Raw genomic sequence first — 23,127 nt, forward strand, 5'->3', positions numbered from 1 at the left:
CGAAAACCGGGCAGGTAGTGTCCATCCTGCGACCCTTAACCCATCATTTCAAAGAGCTACCTGCACTGGACAGCGACTTCTAAGCCAAGTTCCACTTCGCGTTTGAGTAGGAAAATCACGGAGCGGACTCGACCCGTCACGTTCACTGATTTATTGGCCCACTTGGCGAGTGGGCCAACTCAGGGGGAGGGCCGGGGGGAAAGGGGAGGCAGCCGGCGGCCAGTGGATAGCTGGCTCCCAACTTGGCCACACACAACCGCCAACATTGATTACCGCAATCCGAGGGAGGGGGTTTCTGGCCGGAGAACGGGCACAACAGTTGGCCAAGTGGGAGGCAGGCAATCGCTTTGAATTAAATGCAATTGCATCATTGCGCTGTCCGAGTTGCATTTCAAACAAATGATCGCCATCTGCAAGTGGGATAAACGCTCTAAAGTGTGTGCACTTAGCTGGTAGCCCCAATCGGCGAATAGTTATCGTGAATTGACCCTGACTTCGACTATAATATTTAATGGAATATTTATGTGGGGCGATTGCATTTTCATGGCGGATCTGAATTCATGGATACCACTGCTAAGCAGGAGCTATTTTATATTCAATCAGTTTGATTTTATTTTAATAATTAAGTAGTTCTTACTATTTTCTAGAAGAACGCATAATATTATTGACTGACAGGAATAAACTTAATTTATATATAAACACCACTTCCGACCAATCAATCTTTGAATGCTTTAAAAATTTGTGATTCAATTTATATTTCTCTTTTCAAGGTAAGTGGAAAAAAGAAATCATTAGTAAGTCTAATAAATAAGTTAAATAAACAATAAGCGACTTTGTAAATCGATTTAAAGTAAAATAGTAGGGCAATGCGCTTAATTCACAACCGACAATAACTTTTGCATTAAAAGGTCCCAAAGTTATTTTCCCATTTAGTTACAACGTTATGTTGTAACCGTATAAATTGAATAGTGTTTTACAAAACCTGGCTTTATATCTTCCGCGTTTTATCTGTTATTAATTTTCTTGGTTAGTTACACATTCTAAACGCTTTGGCACTAGATGGTAAGCTTCTCGGCGTAGCTTTCTCCAAAGCAGACACCTCATTTCTAGCCATGTGAAACTGCAAGAACCCTTCTCCAAACTCTCACCCAATGAGACTGGCTCCCCTGGCTAACTCACATCACATCAACGCCAATCGCCTCGAATCAATTTCTCCTCGGCTGTCCACCCAAGTGGCCAAGTGGCGGAAAGTGGGGCCGGGAAGTGGGCCAGTAGAAGTGGCCGGTAGATATGGACATGGGCCGCATTTTTGCTCCAACTCCAGAATGCGCCCATCGGCGTGCGAAGAAATGCAATTAAAATCCTAACGCGGATGCGCCGCGATGATTGGACATTGGACACTGAAGTGCTCCTAATGGATGCGGAAATCTAAGCGATAGGCAAATGCAGCCGTGGACGGAATGGAGCATTGCATAATGGCTGGAGTGGAGTCCGCCAGACGGGAAGTGTCACAGATCTCATGTCGCTGCAAACGAATGTAGGCCGAAAATGAAATTTGGAGTGTCGGGAGCTAGGAAGTCGGCACTACTGAGGAGTGCTTCCCCCTCCGATCCCCGCCAGAGCTGGTCAATTAGAGGGAAGCGTGTGAAGTGTCCAACTCCGATGACAACCAAGCTCGCTCCCAGGCGACTTCAATGCGTGTTACCGTGTTACCATATCGCTGTCATTCCAAGTCGTCCGGCTAAATGTCCCCTCCTTTGCACCCCACATCCCCAGATCCCCAGATCCCCGCCTGCAAATTGCTCGACTGCATTGTCATTTAGTTTTTCCATTATGGCCATCGTGTAGATGTTTTTCTCTTTCTATTTATCCGCAATTAATTCATCAAACTGGTTGGCCCAGAGCTCTGGCTCTGACACTGGGATCACATCTGCTGGCTGGTAAATATTTATAGACCCAAGCTCGTTTCCCGACCTGCTCTTCAGCTTTTCAAAGAAAAATTGCCAAGTCAACTCGACTGGCTGGAGGATTAACAGGGAGCCCAGGACAGAATGGTCTTAGAAGATGTGTATACTGGACAGGAACGAGGAAAAGGGGTTTCGGAATTCGGAGAACTTAAGTCTTTTCCTGGGAAAGTATTTGAGGAGGCTTAAGTAGGGTGAACATCCTTTCAAACTAATCAACTGAATGACTTACTTCTTATCTCCAAAGATGGAATATTTTGCTAAAGGATATCAATTCAATTCACATATTCAAGAGAAAATAATAAGAAAGCCCGTCGAGTTTATAGGAAATATCAAGAGCAGCATTTATGTATATATAGCTGTCTTTTAAGATAAATTAAGCTAAACATTTATCACTAAAATTCCTTCCAGCAGTATGTACTTCCGCCTATCACGTCTTGCTAATCCATCTACACTATCCGATCACTAAGGAATCGCAGCTATAACAATCTCCACCACAGTTACCCAGTTGGACCGTTAAATCGCTGGTTCGGTAACTTCTTCACTTGGCTAGAGTCCAGGAATCCCGAGGATCGTGGACATAGCGCGGATCGGAGTCGGATTCGGAATCGAAATCGGAGAACGGCGAGCACACGAGTTGTCTTCACTGGCTAAAGTCTCGATGCAAACTGATTTAGCGGAAAACTTGCAGGAGTTCAATAGCATAGAAACAGAAAGAAATGCGATTTATTTGCTAACCAGGTTGGCAAATAAGCTGGGAGCACCGAGGGGTAAGGAGAAGGGGGCGGGAGGAGGAGGAAGAGTGGACTGGCCAAGTGGAAAAAAGTGGAATAACAAGAAGCGGCCAAGCGACCATCGGCAGGCAACTCGTTTGTCCAGAAACCGAAGAAGCAATAGAAGTAACAGCCGACTGCCAGGAGAAGAAGCCGCAAATTGCCACGCGCGGCCAGAGGTGGAAAATCGCCGGGAAAAGTGGGAGTTCGGGGGGTGGAGTGGATGGCGGGTGGTGCGAAGACTTACTGCAGTTGGTGCACGCAAAAAAATATATGGGATCACTAATAATTTAGCTTAATCTTAAAACTGTATACAATAAACTTATGCTAAATTCTCTTACATAAATCCTAAAGCATTTTGTGAGTGAAATATATTCCAGTAGAAACAAATATCTTTTTAACCCAACAAAAGAAAAATTCTTTCCCAACTCTATTACATCGAAAAATGCTTCTAAAATTAACAGAAATTCAAAACTCTACACATTTAAGTGATAGTCATTTTCGGCTAAGAGTGATTTTTGAGTCGCTTAGAATTGAATTTTTTGAATCTTTTAAAAATCATACTCATTTTAAAATTTTGTTTCTGTGTAATATCTAACATTGGTTTCGGTTTCCAGTTGCAAGACGCGTGCGTTGGCTACAGTTTTTCTTTTTTTCACTCAAAAAAGAAGAGAAAAACGCTCAACCGACTTATGCACTAATGGTGATAATGATGTAAATAATGAAGTTTCAGCTTATTAGATAACTATCAGACTATTTCATTTCATTTTGGACTTTCTTTTGGCACAACTTTTAATGCGTTAAATTTGTAGCTTGCAATTGTTTTTGAAGTAACTACTTAGTTGTATCAATCCTTAATTAGACCCGATATGTGGTATTTCCTTATGGAACTAAAATCAGATTATACGGAGTTTTTTAACTCATCTCAGCTGAAAAACACCTAATTAATAGACGTTCTGTGCAGCAGATAAGTTAGCTAATCAATGTTGTTTTTTCCGAACAACTTAAAAAACCCGAAACAATCAAACAAAAGCCTCAATCGAATGTGAGTCAACGGACTCTGCGGGAGATTCGGTCATCACAAATGCAGATATGCCAACAAAGGCACCAATTGAATTTGATTAAAATCAATTTAGATTGATTGCACCACAAATGCCCAGATAACAAAAACATCCAGCGGATTTCCCCAGTAACCCAAGGGCCGTGAACTTTGTTCGAGAAAAAGTAAAAGTGAAAACCAATATAGGGAGAGGAAATGCAATAAATCTAAATTCTGGTCAGGGGGTGTTAGAATGAAACAAATTGAACATAGAAAAATAAAAACAAGAGAGAACGCTATAGTCGGGTGCCCCGACTATCAGATACCCGTTACTCAGGTAAAGGGAGTGCGAGGGAGATGGAGATAGAAATGTTGATCACGCATAACTTTTTAACGAATGGTCCGATTTGAAAAATTTCTTCTACATTTCGATAGGTATTGATAAACACAATAAAACTGCATTTTTACTTTTCCGAAATATTTAAATTTTTAAAATCGTATATAAGTGATTGTGGGCGTTAAAGGGGGCGTGGCACCATTTTGAAACAAACTTGCGCTGCGTAGGAACTCCTAGAATCTGGATGCAAAATTCCAATCTTCTAGCTTTTATAGTTTCCGAGATCTCAGCGTTCATACGGACAGACAGACAGACAGACGGACAGACAGACGGACAGACGGACAGACGGACAGACGGACAGACGGACATGGCTATATCGACTCGGCTAGTGACCCTGATCAAGAATATATATACTTTATAGGGTCGGAAACGCTTCCTTCTAGCTGTTACATACTTTTGACGAATACAATATACCCTTTTACTCTACGAGTAACGGGTATAATTATAGGAAAGCTACTTCTTAAAAAAAGGAATCTCTAACTTTATTTAGTCAAAACGAATAAACAGGCCTATTAAATAGGTAACAAACATCTAAAATTCTTTTAGTATTCCCATATCGAGTATTTCTTCTTTTTTTGTACATTTTTATCTTTTCACAAACCAAAGAAAAGAGATTTATTTGGTGGGGCATTGTTTATTACCCCATAATATTTATTAACCCATAAACCAATTAAAGACCCAACCCTTTGATTTTACCAAAATGTATAGGAGCTCACCTTGAGTACAATGGATAGACTGCTGGCTGTTGCCGATTCGGAGAAGACGCTATCGTGGGACTGAGACAAGGTATCTCGGGAGTAATCCCTGGAATCCAAGATAATGTTACCACCAATATACAGACAAAGGGGGCAAGGACTCACCCGTCCACATCCAGGAGGCGACCCTCGCTGAGGCTGCGCTGGCTGTCGGAGATGTCTGCGGCACCACTAGGTCCTGATGCCGATCCCGATCCTGATCCCGAGCCGGAGCCCGACTCCAGCTCCTGCGAGGAGTCACCCACGCTGCGCAGATGGCGCTGTTGGATTCGCTGCTCCGCGAAGTAGCTGCTCCGGCTCAAGCCGAGGGCGTCGGGAAAGACGGCCACGCCCCCATGCTGACGCTGGGCCTGGAACATGGCTTCCTGTTGGGCCTGCGAATGTGATTGGGACTGGGACTGGGTCTGGAGCTGGGAGTGCCCTGCGACCTGGCTGTGGTCCTGCTTGCTGGCCCGCTTCTTGCCGAGGAGCACGCTCAGCAGTTCATCGCGATGGGAGCCGTAGGATTTGGACTTGGGTAGCGACTGGGTCTGGTAGCTCTCGCCCAGCTGTTGGGGATTCAGAGGCGATCCCGACGGCAGGACTACCCCGCTGCGCAGGTTCTTCTCACTGCTGCTACTGGCGGGTGGTGGCAAGGTGTTGCAGGATCCGGGTCCTGGCGACGGACAGGCTGCAGGACTATCCGCAGAGCTGTTGATTGTACGGCGCCGGAAGATGCGACGCAGGTTGCGGAGCGGGTGGAAGCGACGACGCTTTTGTTGCTGATGTTGTTGCTCTGCAAGGACCAATAAGAAGGATGAGGAACTTTACCTAATTCGAAAACATCTTTTTTTGCTATTTAATAATGTGAAATAGAGGAAAAGGCACATGTACGACAGTTTGCTTGTGTAAAATAAATATTATTGAATTCCCAAAAATAAAATAAAACAAATCAAAGCATTTTAAATTGTTGCATTGCAGAAAACATATATTTGCCTCAAATTTTAATATTTAAAAATGTTATAGAAAATTATAAAGTATTTACTTAAATAAAAATTGGTTACTTGCATTATAATACTTTAAATTTAAAACCCAACAGCGTCACATGATAATTATCTTTCCGTCTGTCCAACATGACGTAGCCAGGTATAATAATGTCAAGTCGACCAATCTTTTCCAAGCTTCTCCTTTGATTGACATTTCGGGCATAAATATTTCAGGGTGAGAGCAAAATCTCTTAAAGATTATGTTTTCACATTAAGGAGTATGAAATTTAATTATCAGCGGTGGGAATTACTTTATCGTTCCAACAGACACGGAAACTAATGTACCACTCACTCTTAATGACAAAATTTTGTAAAGTGATTTTCATGTAAGTGTTTGTGTTAAAATTTAATTCAAAGGAAACTGGACTTGCAAGCCAAAAAATTTGTAAATAAACCCATAATCAAAACGCTTTAAATGCGTCACATTTATTGAACAGTTTTCGATAGCTTCCTAGGAAGTAGTCGGAACTTATATGTTGTACTTCCTCAGTTACTCAGCAGTTGAACCAATCTATTGTTTATAGAACCGTTCAGTCATTCTTCAATAAGTAAATACCACCATAAAGTAAGAACAGAATGAGTGATAAGAAGTAAACAATAAATGGTCGAAATCGAAAAGAATAGTACCACAAACATGCCCATAAATAGGCAAAAGTTGAAGACCTCTCAATGGGTGGAAGTTCCCAGGCGAGTGAAAGGGAAATAGAGGGAGATCGGAAGAGTGACAGAGAGGGCTTATATGGGGCCAGTGTCGATAAGACCAATGGGACACCACGTGCAAAATCAGCTTTAATAATTACTCGACAAGGTCATATCTTATCTCTACAAACTGCTTGTATACTATATTTTCAAAACTTCTGGGTTGATAATCTTTACGCTAAATATGTATGTATATTCAAAATACTCAATGTGTCCAACCAGTGCAATTAGCTAAACATGAAAAGCCACATTAATTGAATTCTAATGGCTGCATTGCCTTCTATATCTCTTTCATTTTATGGCCGTAGACCTCAAAACTTTATAAACAATTTTAATGGCCGATAAGGCAGAAGAAAGAAAAAGCGAACGATGGCTGGTAATTGCTTATCGATCATAAAGAAATGAAAGGTACACATGTAGGAACACAATCTAGTAAGAATGTCAGTGCATCACAGTTAAGTGAAGTGTAGATATTACGACCTAAAGTTTGTACTGGCTTTAACAATTTAACAATTTATTTTTTTATTTTGTTATAACTTATACTATTGTGATATCAAATCTTCAACATAATATATACATATGTACTTATTAAAACCTAGATATTAAGGTGAGAAAACAGGACTATGAAATGCGTTTATAACCAATAATATGCATTCCCACTTCTGGTGACCTCATTAATTCTTAAGCAAAGTGATAAGCTTTTAGTCATCTCTGAAATTCGACATCTCCCAAGTGAGTCACGCTCAACAGTTTGTGTGTCATTACCAGAAATGAAAGTTCAACAAACAAATACCCGTCTCCCAATGGAAAGTCTGCATTCCCGCTTAAGTAAGTCCATATATTAATTAGAGAAAAGAACCCAACTGAACGGAAGTACAAGAATTTCAAAAACACAAAAATCAAATAGCTCTGTCAAGAAAGCTTCGACCTCTAATCACAAAAAACGGTCACGTTTTGGGGCCGCGGCACGCGAACACCTAAAGATACTACATATATATATGTATAAATATAAATATATATTTGTATATGGCCAAAACACATTGGTAGTCATGGGTACGAATACTTCATTTATGCTTTTTTGTGATGGCTTGATTTTAATGATTAATTTCACCTGCGTTGGGGCTGGTCATCGCTTGCTTAGTCATGAAAAAAGAAGTAACACGCTTCGTAAATATATTAACCAAGGGATAGGGAGACCCACTGGCAGGACATTCTATTTATTGCCCTTTGGGATGTCTGGTTGTCTGCTCGCTGGCCTCCAAATTGCTTGGGGACCTGGCTAATGGAATTTAAACAGCCCGAGGGGGATGTATTACCACCCTCTCTGACAAGTGAAAATTGTTTATTTATGGAATGGCTAATTGGGTCAGCAATCAGACTTTTTTTGCCCCCAGAATGAAATTATTTCTTCACCGGGCCAAAGTTCTTTAAAGAAATTAACAAAGATTCGTCTTTAATTGGAAGGTTGAAGCTGTTCAGTCTAACAGAGCTGTGATTCACTTTGTGAGGCAATCCCGATTACATCAGCATTGTGGATACATTATTTCTAATTTATCTAAAGTCTATTGAGCAAGATTTGTTATTACTTGAGATCCCGTATTGTTCGCTTGGCTTTGTGTGCTGTCATCAGTTTGGGTTTCGCTTTTTCCGCGAATGTGGGCGAAATCGGCGTCATTGTCATCTTTGGCTTGGCTTTGGTAATTCATCAAAACTGATTTGGGGCTTTTCAATTTGGCAACCGATGCCTTGGGATTAATGTTCGCCTGAATAGCTATTTCGAGTGCCCACGTGGGCTCGCCGAGGTGTTCAAGTGACACCGATTGCCATTCGATTCTGAGTTTGCGATTCCATAAAGGTTCGGCTGCTGCTGGCAAGTGGGTTCGACATTTATTAATTAATCATTGGCAAAAAGTTGTTGCCCCACACTCAACATGCAAATTGTGCAAATCAAATGGCGAACAACTTTTCAGCCAGTTGCAGTAATTGGAGACCTTTTGCCAGCGGATGTGAGCTCGACCAGCTCTTGGGATTGTTGTATTGGGTAAGGTCAAGTGGCCCCGCCCACATACCGCCCGGCCGCCCCCTTGGAACACCCCACGTGGGAGGCTTATCCGCTTAACAAGTGCTGAGTTCACTTGCGTGGAATAAAAATAGCGAGCCACCACGGAGAACAAGAACCCGAGGCCCCGAAGAGGTAGACAAAAGCTCCAAGAATTGCACAACTCCCGCAGCCAAAGCAAAAACAGGTCTCGGGGCCTTCAAATGTTGGCTTTACTCGTGCATACAGTAAATTGCAATGCTGTAAGCCTCGAGAATTGAATGTTATGCCGATGGATTAACCAAGGTTCGTTGAGTTCGTTGGTCAAAGAAACCAACAAGGCGTATGATTAATTACATCAACACTGCGAATGATCGCTGAATTTCCAATCAACTGCTGCGTAATTCTTTCAAATAGAAACCGAGATATAGTCCTCTGTTGGTATCGGTGCATTCCCGCCAATAGAGATTAGACATAATACCCATTAGCTATAAATAAATGAGGACTAGGGCTATCAGAGAACTTTTATAGTTCTTGCAATAGAAAATAAAATTAAAACCCTCTACAAATTTTATTATGGTGTATTACTTGAGTGCAAAATCCCAAAAGATTTACCAGTTTTCGCATTGTAAGAACGAAAGATATATAATGATATATAATGACAAACATAATATTCCAATATCAATATAAACAGCAAGCTAAATTGTATATATCTAAGAGTTTTAATGGTTTTTTATAACAGGGTATTGCTATTGAAGTATTTTTGTAGTTTCAGTATAAAATATTTTTTTAATTGAGCTTAATTGTTATGTCTACATAATTTCTCAAAAAAAAATCGAATTAATGTATAAATAAAAGTTTTTATTAGAAAAAGTAAGATATGGCGTTGCTTGGCAAAAAGTACTTGTGAATAATAAATGTACATAAACTAGATTTCTCCAGTGACTGCGTCAAACTTAACAAGCGATGTACTTAAACACCTTTCTTTGCGATGTTAGTCAACTTTCCGGCTTTCCGTTCTGAACATTTTATATAAGGGTTTATCAAGTCCACTTTCAGAGAAGCCCTATCGACAATCTTTAGACCAGAAGACGTCGACTGCAATCAGACGTCTGCGTGCCGGTGGCCACGGGCTTATCAGTATTGGCCTGGCCGAAAGGTAGTGCCTTTATTTGATGTGTTCGCACTCGAACGCGACAAATCACAACAACAAGCGGTACGCAGCGAATCGATTACACAACTCATATGGCACTTCAATTAGAGGCGTCTGGCCAATTGCCCCAATCTCCAGCTCCTCGTAACGAGGTTTATTTGAGGCGCGAGCTGGGATTGAACCCAAACTACATCATCATCATCGCTTGATAAGCCCCAAACTCATGTCAACTTATATAATGGCCCATGATTTTGTGGGGCAAGTATAAATATGTTAAACTATATGCCCATTGGTCGTTTTAATTGGACTGTACGATTCTGAACTGGCTTTGTTTCAAATCACTCAACAGTCAGAAAAAAGTGCGGACGGGCGTTACAAATAATTTGATTTGACTCAAAACAAAAAGGGGTTAAGTATCATCCGAATTTTTATTAATTCCTCTTCTTTCTAGTCCGAAAAATACAATAATTTTTATTACCTGTTTAAATATGTATCCAGCCGAAAATAGCGGCAGATGTTTTTTTTCAACTTAAGAATTCCCGCGAATTGTTTACTTTACTGATTGTTGCCTATTGTAAACAAGCGTGTTTCAGTTAGAAGACACAATAAGGCATATATCTCTAGGAATATGTATCTGCTTTACTTTAACTTCACTCATCAGCACACACAACTTTGCACTTAGTTCGATGACTCGAGTGCCTAACTTTTTCCGATATTATTGATTAAACTTTGTTCGCTTTTGATGTAACTTTGTATCTTTGGGATTCGCGCTGATCGCACGCGGATTGCGATGGGGATTACGCGTTCGATTGAATATTGCAATTGCAAATGCAATCAGCGACAGCGATGGCAATTTAATTAGTGGGATAACCGGCGCGTTCGGCAGCGAAATTGCTCACCTGTTCAGGTGGAGCGGAGCGCACAGAATGAATTGAATCAATGGGACAACGCGAAAGACCGCCGTGGAAATCGAAATAACAGACCCCCCAATACACACTCAAACACTCACTCTCGGGAACTGAAATTGAAATCTACGCAAACGAAACGAAGCGAAAAGGCCGAGCAGACCCGCCAAACAGAAAAAACCGAACTGAAAAAGCGTACTCAACTGAACTCGGCTGAAATGAATTGAATCGAGTCATCGACAGCGGCGAGTGCGGTACTGGGCTTATTGGCCAGGTTGGGTTGCCAATTCGGACTGATTAGCGTTTCTTGGCCCACTGCAGGTGTCTGCAAGACGTCTGAGCAGTTAACAGAGCGCTGTTAGGCTGTTAACATCAGACCCTGCACAGTGGGCCATTAGGACTATTGAGAAAGCAAAAAAAGGGCAGTAGAAAATCTAACTACCAGATGTTTATTTAACGTACATATGCTTCTATCCCAACTTAAATATTACTAGCCTGAACAGTATACCATTGAAAAAGCTAATAAAATTTAATTTAAAAATCTATAAGGAATTTTTATACCCTTGCAGAGGGTATTATAATTTTGGTCAAAAGTGTGCAACGCAGTGAAGGAGACTTCTCCGACCCTATAAAGTATATATATTCTTGATCAGGATCACCTCCTGAGTTGATATAGCCATGTCCGTCTGTCCGTCTGTCTGTCCGTCTGTCTGTCCGTCTGTCTGTCCGTCTGTCTGTCCGTCTGTCTGTCCGTCTGTCTGTCCGTCTGTCTGTCCGTCTGTCTGTTTCTACGCGAACTAGTCTCTCAGTTTTAAAGATATCGAATTCAAACTTTGCACACACCCTTCTTTCCTTTGCACGCAGTATATAAGTCGGAACGGCCGGGATCGGCCGACTATATCCTATAGCTGCCATATAACTGATTGATCGGAAATGCCATAACTCTGCTGTTTGTTAAGTTAGAAAGTTGGGACCTTCTATGGGTTTCATATTTGGCCAATCAATCCGACGTACCAAATTTCATAAGGATCGGCCGACTATATCCTATAGCTGCTATATAACTGATTGATCGGAAATGCCATAACTTTGGTGTTTGTGAAGTTAGGAAGTTAGGATTTTCTATGGGTTTTATATTTGGCCAATTAATCTGACCTACCAAATTTCATAGGGATCGGCCGACTATATCTTATAGCTGCCATATAACTGATTGATCGGAAATGCCATAACTTTGGTGTTTGTTAAGTTAGGATTTTCTATGGGTTTTATATTTGGCCAATTAATCTGACCTACCAAATTTCATAGGGATCGGCCGACTATATCTTATAGCTGCCATATAACTGATTGATCGGAAATGCCATAACTTTGGTGTTTGTTAAGTTAGGAAGTTGGGACCTTCTATAAGTTTTATATTTGGCCAATCAATCCGACGTACCAAATTTCATAAGGATCGGCCGAATATATCCTATAGCTGCTATATAACTGAACGATTGGAAATGCCATAACTTTGGTGTTTTTAAAGTTAGGAAGCTGGGATTTTTTATGAGTATTAAGAATGCATCATATGAATAATTTTGGAGAATATAATTTGCAGAATATTCTGCAAGGGTATTTCAACTTCGGCTCCGCCCGAAGCTAGCTTTCCTTTCTTGTTTTTTTATTAATTAAGTCCTTCGATTTGATTTATATTTTATAAGAGCTTTAATATTACTTGCCGTATTAATATCATCACAGCGATGAAATGACACTGTGTATATACAATGTTATCACGGATTTATTCAGTTTAAAGATATAACAAGCAAGAATTCTATTTTGCAAATAATTAAAATCCTAACCGAATCATACTTTTAACGTTTTTCTTATCATTCCTAACATATGAGCTCTAAAGTAGAAAACAGCTATTTTTAAGTACTGTATACATTTTTAACTTAATTTCTGAACTTAACTTTTGAATAGTTGGGAATATGGTGGTGGCTTATTATTATTATTCCTTGAGATATGTATTTCAGAAACAACTCTGTGGTTTAAACACGAATGAAGAAGGAAGTTACATACCCGAATTGCTGAATTCTTAAATTGAAATGATTGTCAAAGTTCAGTTAAATATATGAATTAAAAACCGACTAGTTTCTGTAAAACAATCGGGTTCGAACTAATAGTTGGCATACATTTTCAATATAGCCTTCATGCCCGCAATGTGATTTCACCCACTGTCCACCGATCCGACACGAACCTAATGTTTATGCACATTTATTCATGTTGAAATTTAGTAGTTTGTACCCGGTCCGTTATTGTTGATGGCATTTCTTTGTGGGTGTTGTCATAACAACCACGATTCGAGTGGCCCGAAATGGAAAAAGCTTCCTATTCCCATTACGAAACCAAAGCAAGAACCTTTGTGGTCGATTTTCGCTGTGCATTTGCATTAACAGTAGAAAGTCGGGGGCATTAATTAGCACGTGTAGCTAGTATTACCCACAATTATATAAACATTATCCAGTTATTCAGTTGTCGGTGGCTATATGAGGGCGGACCCAACGAAAACAAATAGACAAAGGCCGGTTCACATGTGAACTAAGGTACATGCATACACTAGTAGTTTGTACACCCGCCACATGGGTGGCTCAATCTGAATATGTATTATGGCCACTTTTATCTCTCGCTCATTGTATCTGCATCTGTATTTGAATCTGGGAGGTGGCAGGGGGAGGTGGCGTCAACAAACAACCGAAAGCCAAAACATCCGTCTAATTATGCACATACGAAACAACCTAACGAACCAACTCCAGCGGTCTTACATACTTCTCCCTATTTGGTTTGTACCAAGCCATCTGGCCAAGTCGGATAAACCTTTACCCTATAGGGTGTTCACAATAGTGCGGCTTTGTTGCGACTTTTGCACACTTTCCTAACTATCCGTATCTGCAGAGGTTCACAGCTCTGAACTCTGCAAAGCCACTGCAGACAAAGCTGGGGCACTTACTTTTTCAAGGAAGACCAGAGCGCCTATCTCGTTCCATATGATCGATGGCATTTCTCTGGCAAGTGATGTAATACAATCTGCAGCCGAGGCTGAGTATAGGAAGTTCCTTTGACTTTAATAAGATACGATTTTAATATCTCTCTCTCTTAAGAACCACTTATCACTTACCAACTTGGGTTTTATTTTATTATTATTTTTTAGGGATACTTTTACATTAAAGTAAATAAAATCATAGTTTAGTTTACGTTATTACGCTTGGTAGCTGCTAAAGCGCCCTTCCCCCCTCGACCGTAATATTATAAATTTTACAAATATATTGTAAATAAGTACAATATAACTAAGAAACAATGAAATTCTCGCTAAAATGATTATTAATAATGTTATCGGGGCACCTTTTTGTGTCAAATGGGGATGCATTTTCTTATGCAAATGTATAGAATTTCATTATCCTTTTATGTAATTTTTTTATGAAATTCCTGACCTAATGGTAAACACACCTAGCAAACGTGATTCCATAATGTGGAAACTTTTTTGGCAAGGCCCTTTAAGTTATTTTTTATGCCATTGAATATTTTGGCAGTTTCAGAACAGATCAAAAAGTTGTTCAAAGCCCATAAAGCATCCATAAACCCAAGGTTAACCCCTACCAAACTGCAGTCAACCTTTGGGGATGGCAATCAAACCAAAATCCCAAGCCTTTGGCAATCAGCAACCTTTCTCCGGGGGGATTTCCCGAAATGATGAACACATGAAGGAAAAATCTTCAATACTGAAAGCGATTCCAAGGGCCCCAGGCAATTTCATAATCCCACATTCCCCACTTGAATGATTTAATATCGCCGGCTAACGAGAAATTCCTGGGCAGGAATACGGGATTTGTTTGTTTGCTTAGTTCGTAGGGGTATTATGAGAGCAATTAGGTAACTCACCGGCGGTCGGGGACTGGTGGGCATCGTTTCCTGGACTGGAGATGGGCGTGGAGGTGACTGCGTGGGCGTGGCCCTCCGGCAACGACAATGGGCCACCGGCACTGGCATCCAACTCCGATTCCAGCGGCGGCGAGTTTTCCCTCACACACGACATCAGGCCGGAAGACATGCTGCTGGGGGCGAAAACAAGGGGAAAACTATTTGTAATTGCCATCTGCAAATATGCGGTGTTAGTGCAATGGAAATATCTCCTCTGAAATGGGAGCACGGACTCTTCCGCGATGGCTTCCACGGAGAACTCCTCGCGACTCGACCCATCACTCACTTGCACTGACATCCTGCGACACCGCGCTAATGGATCTCCATTATGGCGGTGTTCTGGGGGAAATTAAATGTCATATTGCATTCGCGATAAAAGCCACGACAAGCTGGCGGAAACTCAGGCTGCCAGGTGCCAGTGTGACAGGGCAATTGGGTTGAAGAGACGAGTCCTTAAGTTGAAGTATTTAATTCACTTTGTGAGTTCATTAAAACAATTACTCTGTTAAGGCTGCGTAATTTGCTGTGCTGACTTTTTAATTATAGATAAGCATATAGATTTTCACAATTAAGGTAATTGGCTGTCAAGTAAAGACGACAGCAAGAAAGAGTGCAAATCCTGTTTTAAAATATTACAAATGCCAAGAAACTACTTTCTAAATACTTTATTAAATAGATAGACTAACTAAATATAATTTACGAAACTTTAAAACGAAGAAGGAACTTTTCTACAAACGCCTTAAGTATTTGCAATGTCTTTGTATTTCATAACAAGGTAAATTGCTTTTTGTAAATTTAGTTATGATCCATATATTGTTTTAAGTTTAATTTAAGGTTTACTGAGATATGTATGCTTATTATCATTTTCGAGCTTAATAAATTGTTTAATCAATTTTACAATTTCCGATGATTCAAAATTTTGGTTTGACCATTGTGATTCATATTAATATCTAATACTTTGGGCGAATGATCATTTATTTAAAAATGAAATAAACAGTACAATTGTCGTCAGATGAAAAAAAAATTGAATACAACAAATCTATATGTTTCTGTTTTAAATAACTGACCATTCGTCCAAAGTATTATACATTAAAGTGAATCACATGGATTTAAATGGCAAAAATGACTGTGGGTTAGCCCCACCCCATTGTCAGTTCAGTCAACCCACTTGATCACCCCGAATCAACCAATAAATAAATGTCGTGGCCCTGCAAGAGCAGAATGCATCTTCCATTTGTTCAGTGGATGCTCTCGAATCGCTTGGATCGAATCGCGGCTGGGCCAAAGGCATTTCAAGGAAAGCTATTTTCAACTAGGAATGTGCCCCTTCATCTGAACTCTGTGGCCTGCAGACGTTGTGGATGTGCATATGCCTTTGGCTCACTCGAAGTCTTATGCTGTCTTTGGCGTTATTTTGGCTTTGTTTTGGCTTTGATTTGGCGCCGGACGAACGGGACGTGAGTAATGGGTTCCCGGGCGGATGATTCATGCCAAGTTCGGGGATGCCGAACACTCACAGACGTTGTGAGATTTATATTCCATCAGGCGAGTCGGACAACCCTTGGTGTGTGGGCAAGGAAAAGATCTTGCAGCATAAAAGATAAATTACAAGCAATGTAAATAAAATGGCAAAATAAAAATTATACTTTAAAAGATTGAATATGAATTACAAAAATTCGATAGATCTATTGGCTTTCATAAAAAATTGATCTGAAATGTCCAGTGATATCCAGTCAGATAAAAAATGGAGATATATCTACCTAACTATCCGTTTATAATTCATTTCTGTAGGTAAAAACCCATTTAAATTTTATAAAAAACATTGAAAATATGACAAAATATTTATTTAATGTTTTGCCATTAAATTTGAAATAAGCAATTTACTTTATATATCTTTGGACTCACAAACTTTAAAGGTTTTTAAGCAATCCCTGTTTACCAAGAGCAACTAATTAACTTATTTAGGTAATTAAGAGGCTTGTTCGACTGGTGATTAGAGCATTTCCCTCCGTTTTCAGCTGCATACTTTTAGGCAGGTTGCTAAATTGCGTACATATCGCGAGTAATTAGTGCGGTTTAGGGCGAGGGATTAACGCTCCAAAGATTCTGCGAGTTAACCCAGTTAGGAGGGCTGTCCAAATAACGCGTTGAGCTGACATTTGACCCCTTTAAGGCAACAAACCCCACCCACCAAAACACGTAGACGTGTTCCGTGTGCACAGAGAATTTGATGTGCTAATTAGTGGGGGAGAACACACCCCTTTTGCCACTTTCGTACCACCCACCTCCCCTTTAAAAACAAGCGCAAATTGCAGTTTAAGCGTTTTTTGCGCATTGAAATGGAAACTGCAGCCGCGGATTCGTGTCGACACTCGTGGGTTTTATGGGTGCAGTGCAGCAGCGTTGATGAAATGATGAAGAGCTCCGTAATGATGATAAAAACCGCGATGACGACGATGTTGATTGGAGCAGACAAATGAGCAGCACAGCCAACACAACTGGAAAATGTTCATTTCGTTTTGAGCATTGGTTAATTAAACGGAATGACTGCACTGGGGGGTCCGAGTGGTATATAAATTATATATATGGGGGAGGAATAGGCTGGCGAACGGCTAACTGAATACGATTTGACATTGAACTTGGGGGAATGCCAAGGCGAAATTCATTTAAGCTGCCAATTGAGCTGGACATGTAGGGGGAATTAGTACGCTAAATACTGTTGTTTATGATTCAGGAGTGTTTGGGATAGATACACTTGAAATTATTTAATTTAAGATGTCTCCTAAAAGAAAACTTTCCAAAAATTTGTCGGAGACATTCCATTCTTAAAAGGTACATAGAGTATAAACTCAAATAAAACAGTATTTAGAAAACTAAAATTTTTTTCTGACATTTCTCCAAGTGGAAGTATACATAGTTGCTTTGAGCTCGAGTTTTCCCTGCAGTCTGAGGAGCAGCAGCCATTTATAATCCAATTAAATTTCCGCAGCGGTAATTGATTAACAGCCCGAAAGTATGCCGCATTTTTGAGGCAGACAAGCCGCAATGAAAATGCCACCTTTGATTTTCCATCGTTTTTCCACCGAGACGAGACTCGAAGCAGACGGAAAAATTGAGACGTGGTCTGGCACTTTTATCTTTTTTCTTGTAAACCGTAGCCGCAGAAGTAACTCATCACCGTCACGCAGTTTTTGCCCGCGGACTCGCGAGCTTGTATCTCAACGTGAAAATCTAACAAATTAACTTTGACTTTCATTTGCATTTCGCAGATGAGCACACACTCACTACTCACTGGCAACTCACTTGGCAAAGTGGGCAAACACTGCAGGGAAAATGAAAACGAAAACCAAAGGAAAACAAAGCCAAAACCAAAGCAGCCCAAAGAAAAAAAACAAAACACTGTATCTACAGCAGCCACAAACTATAATTATGTGTGGCATTTGCATGGGCCCAAACACGGAGCAGGCTGTATAATTGCACTTGCTCATTACACAAATTTGCCAACTTAATTGTGAAGAGGCCCAGACAATGGGCCAGGAAGCCGATTATGGCTCTAACTCTAAAACAAACTCAAGCTCGAAGCGAGTTGCGAGCTGCGAGAATTTCGAATCTGTTGAAGGCATTAACCACACGGCGAAAAAATAAGAACAGAATATGATTTTAGTTTTCGTGAAAATAACTTTAAATTACTTATGGAAAAAGATCACTGTTTGGGCTGTTTTTTATTTTGAATAATATTGTTGGAATCATTATTCGATTAAATTTGCCTTTTTGTGCTTTGCACAAATTAATCCATAATCCTAACTTTTATTATTACTTTGAAAGATTTGTTAATTAGAATTGAAAACCACAGTTCTCTGGTTAAAGTCAGTATGATTCAAATTAGATAATAGGTTTAATTTGAATTATGTTTTTATGGCAAGAAAAATATGATTTTTTCGGTACCACTTCGTTGATGTTTTTTCCCCTGTGCAGACACTTGTTACCGACACTTCAGCACAATTCCCAATGGCGAGCTGGTCAGCAAGCGTCATTGCAAAACGGCCAAGTGGCATAATGGCCAAGCTAAAGAGCTGGACAAATTGAAAAGGAAAGTGCCCCTGACCGGAAAGCTCACACAACCCGAGAAAGAAAAGCAAACAAATGAACAAAAGTGCATGCTCATCGCACATCACACGGTGCACAACCTCCGGAGTATTACCGCACTCTATTTGCGGCGACTGAATGGATCTGTCATCAATTTTAATGACCAGGCTTCTTCGACTTTGGACAAAACGCGAATCGGGGGCGTCTCGGGCCATTTGAAGGTCGTCTCTAACTGGTAAAACGCAAAAACTGGGGATTTAAAATGCAATTTAATAACTCAAGTTGGAGGGGAAAGAAATGGAAAATACGGCTGCATGCAAATTTCGGTTTTATTAATTGTATTTTGCCACACTTTCATTTCTCGATTGCCATATTGATTTAAATGATTTTTAGTTTTCATTTTCAGCTATTTTATTGAGGATCTTCATTGAAAACACTTAATTATGAGGCAAGAGATAGATGTATCTTGTGTATACAAAATACCGCGTGAGTAAGTAATATTTATATATAAGGAAGGAGAACATAAATATTTCAGATAACATTTGGTAGAGTGAAACGCAATGAGCCGTATTAACCAGCTTCAACCGTTGCACAACAAGTAATACCAAGTAGGCGTGGTGCTGATAAGGAAATGAATTCGCAAATACCAGCTATTTATGTATACATATATTTACAAACACTTGTTTGAATTTGGAAATAATATTTAATTTATTAGCCAGTTAAACAATAATCAAAAAACTTGTACATATAAAACCGATTGAAATGATATTATTATATTAAAAGCAGGTAATCAAAATTAAAAATTGTTAAATACCTATAATATTATAATAAAAGGAATTAAGGACTTAATTCAGCAAAACCAAACTCCTTGAGTTATTACCGACTATTATAGCCTAATGTTTATTCATTAATTCGAAATTCATTCCTGAAGCTATCAAGTGAGGTTTCTAAACACCAATAAATTATCTACCGCCCCAGGGGAGTTTTAAACCATTGTTTTCCTAGGACCATTTAATCTCATCTCCTTCTATTTGATTGGGCTCTTCAAACGGCGCCCGTGTTTATACAGTCCCCATTTTCGCTCCATTTGACAAATGCGAACTTTGAACCCGAGCCCCATTTGGGCGGCGCATGAAAATGTCCCCACCTTCTTATCAATCAATCTGTGTATGATAGATGGAAATCGATGGAAATCAATAGGCGGGGGTCAGCAAAAGTTCCGATAAGAATGTGCTGCCATAACCATGATGATGATGATGATGACGCAGCAATCGCTGATTCAGAGATTCTGAACACTGGCTGATGCTGTTGTTGATTTATTTGCTGTTTACTTTTGCGTCGTTTTAATTGACTGCCAGATGGGATTGGCATGCACCCCCGCTCACTTGTTTGCCCTTTACATACTGCAGATCCAGATCGAAATCGGTGGGACCAGCTGACATTGCGGGGGATCTTCGAGGTTCACCATGAACACACTTTACAATCTTCACTGTTTTCCTCCGTTTTTATTCCATCCGCGTGGCCACAACTTGTGGCTGCTGGCGAAGTGAGCGACTGAATCGGAATCAGAGTCCGGAATTCGCAGCACCGAAGGGTAAAGCGATTTCGGAGGAGCGGGTGGACTCGGGGGGTCTTTGGGTGCGTTCGTGCCCAAGGTCAAGGAGCGCAACTGCGAGATTTCTCTCTCTATTTCTCCATCCCGTTTGCTCTTTTTGCGTGGGCGGCATCGCAGCATCATTGCTCATAAAGTTTGACATTCACTGGACTTATGTTGCAAAGAATAATGGAGCCCTTTTAAACGTAACTAGAACTATTGCAGAGTCGAAGAAATGCCTTCCAAAGAAACTTTCGAAATTTATTCAAGTGCAATTAAAATCATGAAAATTATCTAAACATTTTTTTTTAGAATATTTTAAAGGTATTCATTTACAACTTAAATGTTTATTTCTCGCCCGAATTGGATTTAATAGCGATAAAAGAAGTCTCATTGGTATTCAGTTAAAGTCAGTCTGAAAAATCTATTTTCAACTAAATTTGGAGACGAAATCTTTCATTTATAAATAATAATACAAATGTTGCTAGCTAAATGTTGCCAGGACCTTCATAACTCTCCCTCTCTCTTTGCGCAGTCGCAGTTAAGTCCGCAGAAACCAAAAGTGAAGCCAACACACATCCATTCCCATGCAAAAAGAGAGCCTGACCTAGTCAACGAAATTGTCAGAAGTCTGTCACCGAATATCCAAATAAGGCAAAAAGGAACCGACTTCCTTCCTCTCAGCAACAGAATCCTTGAATCCTTCTGCTTTTCGAGAGTGGTCAAGTTAGTGGAAATTTCCACCAAGTGTTCAGCCTTTTCCACCTTCTCGAAATTAGTCAAGGAAACCGGCGAAGTCGAAGGCCCAGTTTATGGGCTTGGCCAAATTGAGGCATCAAAAACGGAGGACATCACAAGGTTGTCGCCCCCTCTTTGGATGAGTAATTGCTTCTTTCCGCCGAGAAGGTGTTAAGCTATCAATAGCTTTCGGAATATGGGTTAATCAGCCTGATTATACGGTTTGAATTACACACAGATTCAAGGTCGATCTGAGCACAAGGTCTTTGGCTGCCTGCAAACAATGAAGGCAAAAATGTTATTGTAATCAGAATAAAACCCAAAACGAAGCTCACATTACCATAACAACAGAGACGTCGGCCAGGTGCGAATAAGTATATATATTAGCATATATATACTCGTACATTTTACATTTTAATGCTACACGTGCAGTGGCATTTGAAGAGTTCCTTCCTCGCATAAACATAAATTTGCTTAATACCAACGAGACAGACAAAAAGTCTTACTCCAGGGTTTAAAGCATAGTCATAAAAACTGGTGGGTAATTTTTCCATAGGGTGGCCTATTTTCTTTTATTGGCGAATCTTTTTTAACGCAATTTAAAATGGTTCTTCTTGCTTATCAGTATTTTGTAAGAATTTCGAAAAACTTAAACACCAAAATAAAGACAGATCAAAGCGAATTATTATGATGATTTACCATTCAGAGTGCTTCCCAATTAAAGAAGCAATTCCAAACCATTGCCCAACTCACCTGATTTCGCTGAAGTGGTTTTGAGGTCTGTTCAATTTTATTTTTGGGCAATACGATGATTTTCCGCCTTTCGATTGTGTTTAGATCGTTTAAGTAGTCGTTACATTGTTCGAAGCTCTTTTGTTGGTAGTCTAAAAAGAAGCAGGAAAATGAATTGAGTATTTGAGGGCGAAGTGATGCAATCGAAATGTGTGAGTTCCAAGGTTGGATCAGCTGGTTTCGAGGGACACATGTGTGGGGCATGTGTATCCCCAAGAACTGTAAGCTATTTATGAACTCATCAAGTTCATGTTCATCGAAAACGCACAATGATCTATGGCCAAGAGAAATATGTACTTGTCAAAAACAATACACAAAGACAAAAAATCATCAATAATTGTCAAAACAAAACGGTTAGTTAATAATTATTTTACGTTGTAGATAAATACTATATATATAATAAGCCAATGTTGTGCTCCTTAAATGGATTATTACCTAAACAGTATTCTATTTAAACAATAAACAATTCTGTGTGTAGAATTAGATTTATTTATAAGACGGCATTATATTGCATTCCAGAGATTTAATGAAAGCTTGAAACTGGTATTACCTAGTTTTACTTTGCAGTGTGCCTTCAATAGGTCTCCTGCCTTAGAATCAATCAACACATTGGGCGGTCAATGACCCAAAAAGCGAACATGAACCCCGACACAATCTACCATCCGTAGACGGCTCCTGGATTTCCCAGCCATTGGCCGGTGATAACGGTGAAAGTCGACCGTAAATCTTGATTATCCTCGGGCACTACAATGGCTCAGAACTAAAGACCCGAACAGGCGCATTACGTAAGGCTTGAATACCGAAAACAGACTTCATTTTGTCACGTTCCTGCCAAGCCCGTGGCCAAAGGAATTTGCACATTGGGCTAGGCCTTCCCATCGCAGTCCCTACCTCCCGCCCCGCCCCCCTTTTTCCCACCTTAACCCCTTTGAATTTGCATATCCATATCGCATATCATGCGGTGTATTGAAAGCCGGTGCCCCATTATAAGTATATGAGGACATCCCGGCTCTTCGCCTCCTTTGGAACCCCCACTGATGTGTGCGTGTTCTCAGCTGATTTGCATAGAAATGGCCCGGCGAAAATGTAGATAGCTGGGTGGAAAAACGCACGGAGGGAAGAGGTCAGACCTTTATGCGAAAGTAGAGCCCGCCTGCAGCAGGTCTACAATTAAATAACGCCCAAATAACTGAGTTAGCGAGGCTTAGAACATATTGGGGG

The 23,127-nt window shown here is 40.2% G+C and overlaps 1 protein-coding gene across 2 annotated transcripts in view; it reads right to left on the reverse strand.

The window, feature by feature from the left end:
* The window catches only part of LOC108050181 (formin-J), a 41,954-nt gene that overhangs the window by 6,615 nt on the left and 12,212 nt on the right, over window positions 1-23,127 (reverse strand). The window contains exons 2-5 of one of the 2 annotated variants that reach the window (XM_044456515.1): window positions 21,868-21,998; window positions 14,658-14,827; window positions 5,034-5,703; window positions 4,890-4,977 (exon numbers count right to left, since the gene is read on the reverse strand). In XM_044456515.1, the coding sequence (XP_044312450.1) occupies window positions 4,890-4,977; window positions 5,034-5,703; window positions 14,658-14,826 (927 nt within the window). In that variant the 5' untranslated portion in view covers window position 14,827; window positions 21,868-21,998. Of the gene's footprint in view, window positions 1-4,889; window positions 4,978-5,033; window positions 5,704-14,657; window positions 14,831-21,867; window positions 21,999-23,127 lie in introns of both variants that reach the window. The other variant, XM_044456514.1, reaches the window with a different exon arrangement.

This window comes from Drosophila rhopaloa, unplaced genomic scaffold (assembly GCF_018152115.1).
Source record: "Drosophila rhopaloa isolate 14029-0021.01 unplaced genomic scaffold, ASM1815211v1 contig_115, whole genome shotgun sequence".
Lineage (NCBI taxonomy): Eukaryota > Metazoa > Arthropoda > Insecta > Diptera > Drosophilidae > Drosophila > Drosophila rhopaloa.